The sequence below is a fragment of the Chiloscyllium punctatum genome, chromosome 46 (genome assembly GCF_047496795.1).
Source record: "Chiloscyllium punctatum isolate Juve2018m chromosome 46, sChiPun1.3, whole genome shotgun sequence".
NCBI classification, from domain to species: domain Eukaryota; kingdom Metazoa; phylum Chordata; class Chondrichthyes; order Orectolobiformes; family Hemiscylliidae; genus Chiloscyllium; species Chiloscyllium punctatum.
The window spans coordinates 41,147,187-41,161,514 of NC_092784.1; the positions used below are offsets into that span (position 1 = coordinate 41,147,187).

General features: G+C 45.0%; 1 protein-coding gene across 1 annotated transcript in view; it reads right to left on the minus strand.

Annotated features, from left to right (window-relative positions):
• Nucleotides 1-14,328, minus strand: part of LOC140467974 (protein Niban 1-like) — a 61,846-nt gene that overhangs the window by 16,822 nt on the left and 30,696 nt on the right. Inside the window, exons 8-10 of the mRNA XM_072564073.1 lie at nt 6,399-6,561; nt 5,255-5,445; nt 3,522-3,683 (exon numbers count right to left, since the gene is read on the minus strand). Coding sequence (XP_072420174.1) covers nt 3,522-3,683; nt 5,255-5,445; nt 6,399-6,561 — 516 coding nt within the window. The remainder of the gene's footprint in view (nt 1-3,521; nt 3,684-5,254; nt 5,446-6,398; nt 6,562-14,328) is intronic.

The following is a 14,328-nucleotide window of genomic DNA, read 5'->3' on the forward strand; positions in this document are numbered from 1 at the left end:
TGTATGTGTCTGTGTATATGTCTGCCCATTTGCATCTCTAGGTGTTTGTGTGTGTCTACAGTTTTATTTGTCAATGTGGGTGTGTGATAGTTTCTGTGTGTTTGAATGTGTGTTTTGTAGCTGTCTCTGTGTTTCAGTGTTTGTGTATATGTGCACATCCGTATCACTCTGCGTATGCCTGTGTGTGTATCTGTCTGTCTTGAACACGTATTCGTGTCAGTATCTCTGTTTGTATATTTGCATGTGTCTGCATTTTTCTGTCTGCATGCATATGTCTGTGTCTCTGTGACTGTATGTTTGCCTGTATCTCTGTCTTCATGTCTGCATGTGTCTGCATATGTCGGTTTGCATCTTTGTGTATGTCAGTCTCTGTGTGTCCGTCCATCTTTGTGCATACATCAGTCTGTATGCATGTGTCAGTTTATGTGCGTCAGTCTGTGTCTGTATGTCATTCTGTGACGTGTGTGCCAGTTTGTGTGTGTGTGCATGTCCAGACGTCAGCTTGTTTGTGTGTCAGTCTTTGTGTATGTGTATGTCAGTGTGTCTGCATGTATCAGTCTGTGTGCATGTGTCAGTCTGTGTGTGTCTATGACCGTCTGTGTGTATGTGTGCATGTCAGCTTGTGTACATCCTGTATGTCAAAGTGTGTGCATGTGTCAGTTTGTGTGCATATGCTAGTTTATGTATGTTTGTGTGTTTGTCAGTCTGTGTGTATATGTCAGCCTGTATGTGTATGTGGTTCAGTCTGTGTGTGCATGTCAGTTTATGTGCATGTCAGTCCATGGGTAGGTCAATCTGTATGTGTCAATCTATGTGCACATATATAAAGAAGAACAAAGAATAAAGAAAATTTAAAGCCCATGAATAGACCTTTGGCCTCCAAACCTGAGCCAATCCAAATCTATTGTCTAAACCTGTCGCCCAGTTCCTAACCATCTGTATCCCCCTGCTCCCCACCTCCTCATGTATCTGTCCAGACGCATCTTAAATTAATATACCATGCCTGCCTCTACTATCTCTGCTGGCAACGCGTTCCAGGCACCTACGAATGCCTGTGTAAAGTACTTGCCACATGTATCCCCTTTAAACTTTTCACCTCTCACCTTGAAAGCATGACCTCTTGTTATTGAATCCCTCACCCTGGAAAAAAGCTTATCTTTATCTACCCTGTCTATAACCTTCATGATTTTGTGGACCTCAATCCCCTCAGACTTTATTTTTTCTAATGAAAACAAACCTAACCTATTCAACCTCTCTTCATAGCGAGCACCTTCCATACCAGGCAACACCCTCTCCATAGTGTCCACATCGTTTTAGACAATAGACAATAGATGCAGGAGTAGGCCATTCTGCCCTTCGAGCCTGCACCGCCATTCATAATGATCATGGCTGATCATTCCTAATCAGTATCCTGTTCCAGCCTTATCTCCATACCCCTTGACTCCACTATCTTTAAGAGCTCTATCCAATTCTTTAATAGACAATGTGTTTTGGTAATGTGGCGACCAGAACTGTACACAGTATTCTAAATGTGGCCGAACCAATGTCATGTACAATTTTAACATGACCTGCCAGCTCTTATACTCATTATCCCAGCCAGTGAAGGAAAGCTTACCATATGCCTTTTTGACCACTCTCTCCATCTATGCAGCAACCTTCAGGATACAATTGACCTGAACTCCCAGATCTCTCTGCTCATTAACTTTTCACAAGGCTCCAGCATTTACTGTATAATTCGCTCTAGAATTAGACTTCACCTTACATTTGCCTGGATTGAACTCCATTTGCCACTTCTCTGACCAAATCTCCAGTCTATCTATATTCTCCTGTATTCTTTGACAGTCCCCCATGCTTTCTGGTACTCCACCAAACTTCATGTCATCTGCAAACTTGATGTTCATACCAACAGTGCCGTTCATACCAACAGTGTCCTATTCCAGATCATTTGTATATGTTACATTGGCCCCAGCACTGACCCCTGTGGAACACCACTGGTCACCTTTCTCCATTTCGAGAAATTCCCTTCAACTACTACTCTCTGTTTCCTGTTGCTCAACCAGTTCTTTATCCACCTAGCTCGAATACCCTGCACACCATGTGGCTTCACTTTCTCTATTAGTTTACCATGGGGAACCTTTTCAAACGCCTTACTAAAGTCCATGTATATGACATTTACAACCTTTCCTTCATTTATCAACCTGGTCACTTCCTCAAAGAACTCTATTAAGTTGGTAAGGCACGATCTCCTCCGTACAAAATCATGTTGCCTATTCTTTTCCAATATAAATAGATTTTATCTCTCAGTACCTTCTCCATCAATTTTCCCACCACTGACGTGAAGCTCACTGGTATGTATTTACCTGGAATATCCCTAGTACCCTTCTTGTACAGGGGAACCACATGAGCAACCCTTCAGTCCTCCGGCACCCCACCTGTGTTTAAGGACTATGTGTGTGTGTGTGTGTGTGTGTGTGTGTGTGTGTGTGTGTGTGTGTGTCAGAATGCATGTGTATGCTAGTCTGTGTGCGTTTGTGAATTTGTGTGTATGTGTCAGTCTGTGTGTATGGATCTGTGTGTGTGTATGTGTGTGTGTGTGCACGTGCGTGTCAAACCGTATGTGTATGTCAGTCTATGTGTCAGTCTGTATGCATACATCAGTCTGTGTGTGTGTGTGTGTGTGTGTTTCTGTCAGGCTGTGTGTGTTACTCTGTATGTGTGTGTCAGGCTGTGTGTGTGTTACTCTGTGTGTCAGGCTGTGTGTGTATCAGACTGTGTGTGTGTCAGGCTGTGTGTGTATCAGTCTGTGTGTGTGTCAGACTGTGTGTGTTAGGCTTTGTGTGTATCAGACTTTGTGCGTGTCAGGCTGTGTGTACGTCAGTCTGTGTGTGTCATACTGTGTGTATGTCAGTCTGTGTGTGTGTCATACTGTGTGTGTGTCATACTGTGTGTGTGTCATACAGTGTGTGTGTCATACTGTGTGTGTGTCATACTGTGTGTGTGTCAGTCTGTGTGTGTGCATCAGGCTGTGTGTGTATCAGACTGTGTGTGTGCACCAGGCTGTGTGCGTGTCAGGCTGTGTGTGCGTGTCAGGCTGTGTGTACGTCAGTCTGTGTGTGTCACACTGTGTGTGTCAGGCTGTGTGTATGTCAGTCTGTGTTTGTGTCAGGCTGTGTGTATGTCAGTCTGTGTGTGTGCACCAGGCTGTGTGTGCATCAGACTGTGTGCGTGTCAGGCTGTGTGTGTATCAGACTGTGCGTGTCAGGCTGTGTGTATGTCAGTCTGTGTGTGTGTCATACTGTGTGTGTCAGGCTGTGTGTGTATCAGACTGTGTGTATCTCAGGCTGTGTGTATGTCAGTCTGTGTGCGTCAGGCTGTGTGTGTATTAGACTGTGTGCGTGCCAGGCTGTGTGTGTGTGTGCGTCAGGCTGTGTCTGTTACTCTGTGTATGTGTCAGTCTGTGTGTGACAGTCTGTGTGTTATATGTGAGTGTATATTATTCCAGTCTACTGGATGTCTGGCACCTGTTGGATGATATTCTGTGCCCGCTGGATTAGAAATCGAAAGCCAGTGAAAGAGAATCGAGGTTCCAGCTCGCTTAGTGACTGCTCCAGTGTTTCTGTCTTCTTGTAGCAGTGCTGCACGTGGGCAGATTGATACGGCAGGGCTTGGAGCTGGCTGCAGACCTGAGAGAAAGGTCAATGAGAAATTCAAATGAGAACGACAAAGTAAGGAACCTCAAGCCAAAACCTCATCAGTGCCAAGTGACAAATGGGACCGAGGACACAATATGGGGCAGCCACACAATCAGATAGTCATGGTGGAATCACAGGCTTCTCTCTCAGTCACTTCTGTCCAAAGTGAGGTTACATCTCCATTAAGCAGAACCTACAGTGACCTTTGACTCAGTGACTAGATGCAAATGATGTGCAACCCAAAGATCAGCCTCTTGGCCCCCACTTCCCATTGCTAAGCGCCAGAATCTCATGTTTAATACCTCCAATCTGTTACTGCCCCTGCCATGTTACCAAGCAGCCATTCTTCCTCAGACCCCTGAGAATAGATGTTTACCGTTTTTGGAGCAATTAGAATGAGAGGTCATAGTTTGAGGATAAGGGATTGCAGATTTAAAACAGAGATGATGAGGAATTACTTCTCTCAAAGGATCATGAATCTGTGGAACTCAGTCCCCCAGAGTGTGGTGGATGCCAGGACCATGAGTAAATTTAAGGAGGAGCCAGACAGAGAATCGGTAAACTAACTGGAAGCAAACCACATAAATGTGTTATTTCCAGGTTGGACCTAATGGGGTTCAGTGCTTGAACCTGTTATTTACAATCAGTACAAATAAGTCGAATGAAGGGAGCTTGCAAAACTCGCCAATTGTACAAAGACTCGTGAGAAAGTAAGTTGCGAGGAAGGTTTAGTGTGAGGGGTATTGTGGTAGGTTAAGGGAGTGGTCAAAAAATTGACCAATGGAGTATAACGTGTTGACTTGGATGTATGCAGGCATAGCAAGTGATCAGAAAGGCAAGTGGTATGTTGTCATTTGATGAAAGGGGAATGGAATAGAAGATAAGAATGTTTTGCTACAATTGTGGAGCTGGTGAGGAGCTCAGCTGGATTACTATCCTGTGACTGCACTGGTAGTTCCACTCTATGACGGCACTCTTGTTATCCAGAGAGTTGGCTTCCTCTCATAAGATCAAACTATAGTACAGCTTTGGCTGCCTCATTGAGAAAGACATTAGCAGCCACTGGGAGGAGATTCAGTCCAGGTTATTTTATAAATGGGTCTATATCAGTTGGAGCTGAGAAGGACAAATGACTGAAAGTCACACAATCCCAGGAAAACTCAATAAGAAAGATGCTGAAAGAATGTTTCTCCTTGTAGAACAGAATAGGACTAAGGGACGCAATTTAAAAATAAGACATCTTCCATTTACGACAGAGATGAGGAGAATTCTTTCTCTCTTCTGTGAAATTCTCTTCCACAGAGGACGGTGAATGCAGGGCATTTGAATGTTTTTAAGGTTGGGTTGGAGTGATTGTTATTGACAAAGGAGTTAAAGAATAGGAATGGGGAGTTGGTGCTGCAGTCAGATCAGTCATGATCTTCTCAAATGGCAAGCAGGTTTGAGGATTACTCCTGCTTCTTATGCATACGCTTGTACATATCTATTCATCAAAGACTTTGCTCCTATTTCTCTGTTCCCAGGTCCGATCCTGATTTGAAGGAGAGATTGTAGATTGTCACCTCGGCCAGAGAGCTGCTGCTTTGCTCTGTGCTCTTCACCACACTGATCACTCGGCTCACTTCCTCAGAGAACAATCTTCGAGTTTCCTCAAGGCCAGCATTCATGGGATCAGCCAGCCTGTCCCGTGCTGACTCCAGGTGGGGCCGTACCTGTGCTTCGCAGCACCATCGTACATGCTCGCCCAGTGACTCTGTGGAAAAGCAACTCACGTCAGGATCAAGCCTCATCAGCCATATCCTCTAGCCATCTCCATCCCAGGGTTATCTCTGGTCCTTGGCCATATCTGTCCCCCAGCCATCTCCATCCCTGGCCATTTTCATCCCTAGCATCTCTGACCCCCGGCCATCTCCATCACCTGGCCATATCTGTCACAGATGCATTTCTGTTCACTGGCCATCTCCATCCCCAGGCCATCTCCACCCCAGGGACATCTCCACCCCCAGGTCATCTCCACCCCAGGGCCATCTCCACCCCAGGGCCATCTCCACCCCAGGGCCATCTCCACCCCAGGGCCATCTCCACCCCAGGGCCATCTTCATCCCCAGGCCATCTCCACCCCAGGGCCATCTCCACCCCAGGGCCATCTCCATCCCAGGGCCATCTCCATCTTTTGGTCATCTCCATTCCTCTGCCATCTACATCCCAGGTTCATCGCCACACCCCTCAGCAACTCCACCCCATGTCCCTCTCTAGCCCACATCCATCTCTGTCCCTCGCCATTTCCTTCCATCCCACTGCCAGAGGGATATTCCCTGCGAGAGATGACTCACATCATAGACAATCCCTAAGTAATGATATCGGACAGATCCATCAGTTTGGTTCCTGTGTTCATTTACCTCTCTCAGGACGTAGGTGAATGAGCGGGGTGGAGGATGGACAAATGGTTGAGATGGGGTGGATTGATCAATTGATCTTGACATGTCCGTTTGCTGGATAAACATGGTAATGCAAGCAGAACTCCAAGGGTAAATGGGCGTGTGGAACTTGCACCCACCAAAGACTGGGATTTGGTGAGGCCAATAGAAATTTTCAGGATTGCAGGATTCAGGAGATCAATGTTTGCTAAGATGCAATTATTGTTGAGTCTCAGATCTGCTGGTCTCTAACCCTATGACCAGAAGAAAGTTTAAGACAGCCTCATACCTTGGAGTTTAGCCACAAGCTGCTTCTTGGAGGTGAGGATTTGATTGAAGTCTGAGCGAATTTTCTTCTCCAGTTGCAGGCTTTGCTCCTCATTCTCCCTGAGCAGAGCCTGGAACCCTTCAGAAACATGCATTTCCACCACTGCATACATCTCCCCAATCATCTATAGAGAAAAAAAAAATGCCTGATTCCATCAGACCCATTTTTATATCACAAAACCAGGCCATTTAGCCCAACTCCTCTATACTGGTCTTTGTACTTCACACAAGCCTCCTGCCACCTTACTTCACCTCGTCATTAGCACTTCCTTCTAATTGTTTTTCATCATGTGGCAGGTGGTGTAGCATTAATTTTTAAAAATTAATTTGTGAGATGTGGGCGCCGCTGGTTGGGCCCAGCATTTATTGCCTGTCCATAGTTGGCACTTGAGACAATGGTGGTGCGCTACCCTCTTGAACTGCTGCAGTCTACGTGCTATGGGTTGACCTAAAATATCACTGTCAAAATGTGTGACGCTGGAAAATCAGCATCCGAGGAACAGGACAGTCCATGTTTCAAGCATAAGCTCTTCATCAAGAATGTTGAAGATGTTCGCCAGCATCTGCAGTTCTCACTTTCTGTTACCATGTCACTGAACAAATAATCCAGAACCCCAGGGGAGGCTGTGGCCTAGTAATACTATCTTTAGACTACTAATCCAGGAAACTCAGTTAATACTCTAGGCATCTGTGTGAAAAGCGAAGAAAATTTGCCATCCTCACTTGGTCTGGCCTATGTGTGACTTCCAGAGAAATGTGGTTGACTCCCACCCTAGTCAAGCAATAGTCTGACATAGTCACACTCAGGCAATCACATCTTACTGACACCACCACTACCATCCCCAGATATATCCTGACCCATTGTCAGGACAGACCCAGTAGAGGTGGCAGCACAGGGGTATACAGTGGGGAGGTGGTTGACCTGGGAGTCCTTGACATTGACTCTGGACTCCATAAAGTCTAATGGATGCAGGTTAAACATGGGCCAAGAAATCATTTGCTGATTACTGTATATTGTCTTCCCTCGGCTTATAAATCCGTACTCTTCATGTTGAACAACTCTTGGAGGAAGCACTGAGGATGGCCAGGGCATGAAATGTACTCTGGGTGGGTGATTTCAATGTTCACCACCAAGAGTGGCTTGGCAGCAGTACATCTGATCAAACTGGTTGGGTCCTAAAGGACATAGCTGCTAGACTGGGTATGCAGAAGCTGGTGAGCATGTTTGGTACCTGGTACTTTGATGTGGCCATTTCAGAGACATGGATAGAGCAGGGACAGGAATGGTTGTTGCAGGTTCTGGGTTTAGATGTTTCGGTAAGATCAAGGAAGGTGGTAAAAGGGGGGAGGAGGTGTGGCATTATTAGTCAAGGACAGTATTACAGTGGCAGAAAGGACATTTGATGAGGACTCATCTAACTGAGGTAGTATGGGCTAGGGTTCAAAAGAGGAAAGGAGAGGTCACCCTGTTGGGAGTTTTCTATAGGTCTCCAAAAAGTTCCAGAGATGTAGAGGAAAGGATAGCAAAGATGATACTGGATGAGAGCAAAAGTAACAGGGAAGTTGTTATGGGGGCCTTCAACTTACCAAACATTGACTGAAAATGCTATAATTCGAGTACTATAGATCGGTCAGTTTTTGTCCGATGTATGCAGGAGGGTTTCCTGACATAGTACGTTGACAGGCCAACAAGAGGAGAAACCGCATTAGATTTGGTACCTGGTAAGGAACCCAGCCAGGTGTTAGATTTGGAGATAGGTGGGCACTTTGGTGATAGTAATCACAATTCAGTTATGTTTACTTTAATGATGGAAAGGGATAGATATAGACCTCAGGGCAGGTGTTATAGCTGAGGGAAAGGCAATTATGAGGCAATTAGGCCACATTTAAATGCAAAGGATATGAAAGGAAACTGCAGGGGATGGGCACAATTGAAATGTGGAGCTTGTTCAAGGAACAGCTACTGCGTGTCCTTGATAAGTATGGACAGGCAGGGAGGAAGTGGTTGAGCGAGGGAACCATGGTTTACTGAAGAAGTTGAATCTCTTATCAAGAAGAAGAAGGAGGCCTATCTTAAGATGAGGAGTGAAGGCCCAGCTCGGGCGCTTGAGAGATACAAGTTAGCCAAGAAGGACCTAAAGGGAGAGCTATGAAGAACCAGATGGGAACATGAGAAGTCTTTGACAGGTAGGATCAAGGAAAACCAAAAGATTTCTCTAGGTATGTCAGGAATAAAACAATGACTGGAGTGAGATTAGGGCCAGTCAAGGACAGTAGTGGGAAGCTGTGCGTGCAATCTGAAGAGATATGGGAGGCATTAAATGAATATTTTTTGTCAATATTCATACAGGAAAAAGACAATGTTGTCGAGGAGAATGCTGAGATATGGGCTATTAGACTAAACAGGATTGAGGTTCATAAGGACGAGGTGTTAGCAATTTTGGAAAGTGTGAAAATAGAATTGGGTGGTACAGTGGCTCAGTGGTTAGCACTGTTGCCTCACAGCACCAGGGTCCGAGGTTCGATTCCAGTCTCGGGCATCTGTCTGTGTGGAGCTTGCACATTCTCCCTGTGTCTGCGTGGATTTCCTCCGGGTGCTCCGGTTTCCTCCCACAATCCAAAGATGTGCTGATCAGATGAATTGACCATGCTAAATTGCCTGTAGTGTTAGGTGCATTAGTCAGGGGTAAATGGAGGGGAGTGGGTCTGGCTGGGTTGCTCTTCAGAGGGTCAGTATGGACTTTTTGGGCCAAAGGGCACTGTAGGGAATCTAATCTGTAGATAAAATAGGAAGCCAGGGAAGAGATTGCAGAGCCCTTGCCTTTGACCTTTATGTCATCATTGTCAACAGAAAGAGTGCCAGAAGACTGGAGGATAGCAAACATTATCCCCTTGTTCAAGAAGTAGAGACAACCCTGGTAAATGTAGACCAGTGAGCCTTTCTTCGGTTTTGGTAAAGTGTTTGAAAGGATTATAAGAGATAGGATTTATAATCACCGAGAAAGGAATAAGTTGATTAGGGATAGTCAACACGGTTTTGTGAAGGGTGGGTCGTTCTTTGAGATCGTGACCAAACAGATGGATGAGAGTAAAGCAGTTGATGTGATGTACATGGATTTCAGTAAAACGTTTGGTAAGGTTCCCCATGGTAGGCTATTGCAGGAAATACAGAGGCATGGGATAATGGGTGATTTAGCAGTTTGGATCAGAAATTGGTTAGCTGTAAGAAGATAGAGGGTGGTGGTTAATGAGAAATGTTCATCCTGGAGTTTAGTTACTGCAAGGATCTGTTTTGGGGCCACTGATGTTTGTCATTTTTATAAATAACCTAGATGAGGGCATAGTGCCGAAGGATGGTGTAGGTTACAGAGGGACATAGATAAACTGCAGAGCTGGGCTGAGAGGTGGCAAATGGAGTTTAATGTGGAAAAGTGTGAGGTGATTCACTTTGGAAAGCACAAGAGGATACAGAGTACTGGGCTAATGGTAAGATTTTTGTAGTGTGGATAAGCAGAGAGATCTTGGTGTCCATGTGCATAGATCCCTGAAAGTTGCCATCCAGGTTGATAGGGTTGTTAAGAACGTGTACAGTGTGTTAGGTTTTATTGGTGGAGGAATTGCGTTTTGGAGCCATGAGGACATGTCGCAGCTGTATAAAACTCTGGTGCGGCCGCACTTGGAATGTTGCTTACATTTCTGGTCATTGCATTATAGGAAGCTTTGGAAAGGGTTCAGAACGAGATTTACCAGGATGATGCCTGGTATGGAAGGCAGGTCTTATGAGGAAAGGCTGAGGTACATGAGATTTTTTTCATTAGAGAGAAGAAAGTTGAGGGATGACTTAATTGAGACATATAAGATAATCAGAGGATTAGATAGGGTGGACAGTGAGAGCCTTTTACCTTGGATGGTGATGGCTAGCATGAGGAGACATAGATTTAAGTTGTGGGGAGATAGATATAGGACAGATGTCAGAAGTGGGTTCTTTACTCAGAGAGTAGTACGGGCATGGAACACACTGTCTGCAACAGTGGTAGACTCGCCAACGTTAAAGGAATTTAAATGGTCATTGGATAAATATGTGGATAATAATGGAATAGTGTAGGTTAGATGGACTTCAGAATGCAACATCGAGGTTCAAAGGGCCTGTACTGTGCTGTAATGTTCTATGTACTATGTGAGGGAAAAGCATGCTTGACCTCATCCTTACCAACCTGCCAACTGCAGATAAATCTGTCCATGACAGTATCTGTAAGAGTGTCAACCGCACAGTCCTTTTGGAGATGAATTCCCACCTTCACTTTGAGAATAACCTCCATCATGTTGTGTGGCACCATCACCATGCTAAATGGGACAGACTTTGAACAGATCGAGCAACTCAAGACTGGACATTCATGAGATGCTGTGGGCCAATAACAGCAACAGAAGTGTACTCCAGCACAATCTGCAACCACATAGCCTGACATATCCCCCACTCAACCATTACCATCAAGCCAGGGGATCAACCCTAGTTCAGTGGAGAGTGCAGGAAGGCACTCCAGGAGCAGCACCGGGCATACCTAAAAATGAGGTGTCAACCTGGTGAAGCCACCAAACAGGACTACTCGCATGCCAAACAGCATAAGCAACAAGTGATAGAGCTAAGTGATCCCACAGCCAAGGATCAGTCCGAAGCTCTGCAGTTCCGACACAACCAGTGAAAAATGGTGGTGAACAATTAAACAACTCACTGAGAAGGAGACTCCACAAGTATCCCCATCCTCAATGCAGCAAGAGCCCAATACATCAGCGCAACAGATAAGGCTGAAGCTTTTGCAGCAACCTTCAGCCAGAAAAGCCGAGTGGTTGATCCATCTCTGCCTCCTCTAATGATGCCTAGCATCACAGATATTAGTCTTTACTCAACCCAACCCCATATGATGTCAAGAAATGTTTGGAGGCACTGGATATTGCAAAGGGTATGGGCCCTGACAACATTTTGACAAAGACTTGTTTTCCAGAACTTACTGCTCCCTTAGCCAAGCTGTTCAAGTGGACAAAGACATATTCCTCCCTGATCTGCTCAATGCTTTCTATGCTCGGTTTGAGCAGAATGCCAGCGGTGTGGTGTCACCTGCCATGACAGCTCCGGATGGACTTGTTCCCTCCATCCCCGCTGCAGACATCAGATTGGTCTTCCTGAGAGTCCTGAGAGACAGGCCCGTCAGAGTCCCTGACCATGCACTTAGATCCGTGTGGACCAGCTGCTAGAGGTATTCACTGACATCTTCAACCTATTTATCCTATAAACCAAAGTCCCCACCTGCTTCAAGAAGACCACTGTAATCCCAGTGCCTAAGAAAGCACTTGCAACGTGCCTTAGTGACTACCACCCAGTCACTCTGACCTCCATAATCATGAAGTGCTTTGAGTGGCTGGTCATGGTTCACATCAATTCCAGTCTCCCAGCCTGTTTCAATCCCCTACAATTTGCCTACAGGTCCACAGTGGATGCCATTTCCCTAGCCCTGCATTCATCCCTGGAACATCTGGACAACAAGGACACCTCTGTCAAACTTCTGCTCATCGACTTCAGCTCTGCCTTCAACACCATTATCTCCTCCAAACTGATCTCAAAACTCCAAGTCCTTGGTCTTGGCTCTGTCCTCTGCAACTGGATCCTCAGCTTCCTGACCCATAGTTGGCAATCAATGAGGATAGGCAACTGCATCGCCTCCACTACAATCCTCATCACTGGAGCCCCGCCCCCCCCAGGATGCATTCTCAGCCCCCCTGCTGTACTCCTTGGTCACCCACAACCATGTTGCCAAATTCCGAATGGATGCCATCTACAAGTTTGCTGACAACACCAGCTGAGAAGGATAGATATCAAACAATGACAAGTCAGAATACAGAAAGTAGATAAAGGGTTTGGTGACTTGGTGTAATGATAACAACCTCTCTCAACATCAGCAAAACTAAAGAACTGATCAATTAAAGAATGGAAGAAAGGAGGAGATCTCACCCCAATCTACATCAACGGAGTAGGAGTTAAGAGGGTGGAAAGTGCCAAGTTCCCAGGAGTGATGGTAACTTATGCACATAAACAACCAGGTCACTCTTAACCTCTTTAGAATTGTGTCTTTTATTTTATATCATAACTTCACATTCTTGCTGTCAAAATTAATCATTTTGCATTGAGTTAAATCTGCCACTTGTCCGCCCATTCCACCAGATTTTCTCCCAAGTTTTGTATCATCTGCAAATTTTCATTGGTTCATGGGTTTGTAGGACATAGGAGCAGAATTAGGCCATTCAGCCCATCGGGTCCGCTCTGTCATTCGATCATGACTGATATGCTCCTCACCTCCATTTTTCCCCCCTTCTCCTCATAGCCCTTCAACCCATTACCAATTAAAAATCTGTCTCACTCCTCCTTAAATTTACTCACTGTCCCAGCATCCACTGCACTTTGGGGTAGCAAATTCCACAGATTCACAACCCTTTGGGAAAAGTTGTTTCTCCTCACTTCTGTTTTGATATTGCTACCCTTTATCCTAAGACTATGACCTCTCATCCTAGAATGCACCTAGACTTTGTTTACATGGCTCATTGCCATGTCAAGGCTGCTAACATCATCAAAGACTCACTGCAACCCAGTAATGATCTCCTACGACCTCTTCCGTCAGGCAGAAGATACAGAAGCCTCAACACACGTACCACACACACCTGGAGTATTGTGCACAGTTTTGATCCCCTTGTTTGAGGAAAGGTGTAATGGCATTGGAGGCAATTCAGAGGACGTTCACTAGATTGATCCCAGGGATGAGGGGTTTGTTGTATAAAGAGAGATTGAACAGTTTAAGGCTATAGTCTCTGAATTTAGAAGAATGAGGGAAGATGACATTGAGGTATTCAAGATGATAAAAGATATGGATAAAATAGATGTGGAACGGATGCTACCTCTTGCGGAGAATTCTATGATGAGAGGTCATAGTCTTAGGATAAGGGGTAGCAATATTAAAACAGAAGTGAGAAGAAACAACTTTTCCCAAAAGGTTCTCAGTCTGTGGAATTTGCTCCCCCAAAGTGCAGTTGATGCTGGGACAGTGAGTAAATTTAAAGAGGAGTGAGTCAGATTTTTAATTGGTAATGGGGTGAAGGGCTATGAGAAGGGGGGAAATGAGGGTGAGGTGCATATCAGTCATGATCGAATGGCAGAGTAGACTCGATGGGCTGAATGGCCTAATTCTGCTCCTATATCCTATGAACCTATGAACCAATGAAAATTTGCCAATGATACAAAACTTGGGAGAAAGTCTGGTGGGATGGGTGGACAAGTGGTAGATTTAACTCAATGTAGAAAAATGCAAAGAGATTAATTTTGACAGGAAGAATGTGAAGTGATGATAAAAAATAAAAGGCATGATTCTAAAGAGGCTAAGAGTGACCTGGTTGTCTATGTGCATAAGTCACGGGAGATTGACAATGTATTTAATAAAGAACTAAATGGCACAGACACAAAATAAGTGGAAGCAGATTTAACATTGAGTTGAGGAGGAACTTGTTCACTGTGGAATCCCCTGCCCAGTGAAGCAATTGATGCTACCTTGTTGAATGTTTTAAAAGCAAAGATAGATTTTTGAACAGTAAAGGAATTAAGGAAGTGGAGCTGAGGCCATGAAAAGATCAGCCATGATCTTATTGATAGGCCGAGCAGGCTTGATGGCCTACTCCTGCTTCTATTTCTTATGTTCAAGAATACCCTTGACATTCATGCATAGAGTACAAAAGCAAGGAAGTTATGTAAAGTTTATATTGACAGTGGCTTGATCTTGGCTGGAATATTGCAATTCAGTTTTGGGGCATCACACTTCAGGAGTGATGTGAAGGCATTAGAGAGAGAATGCAGA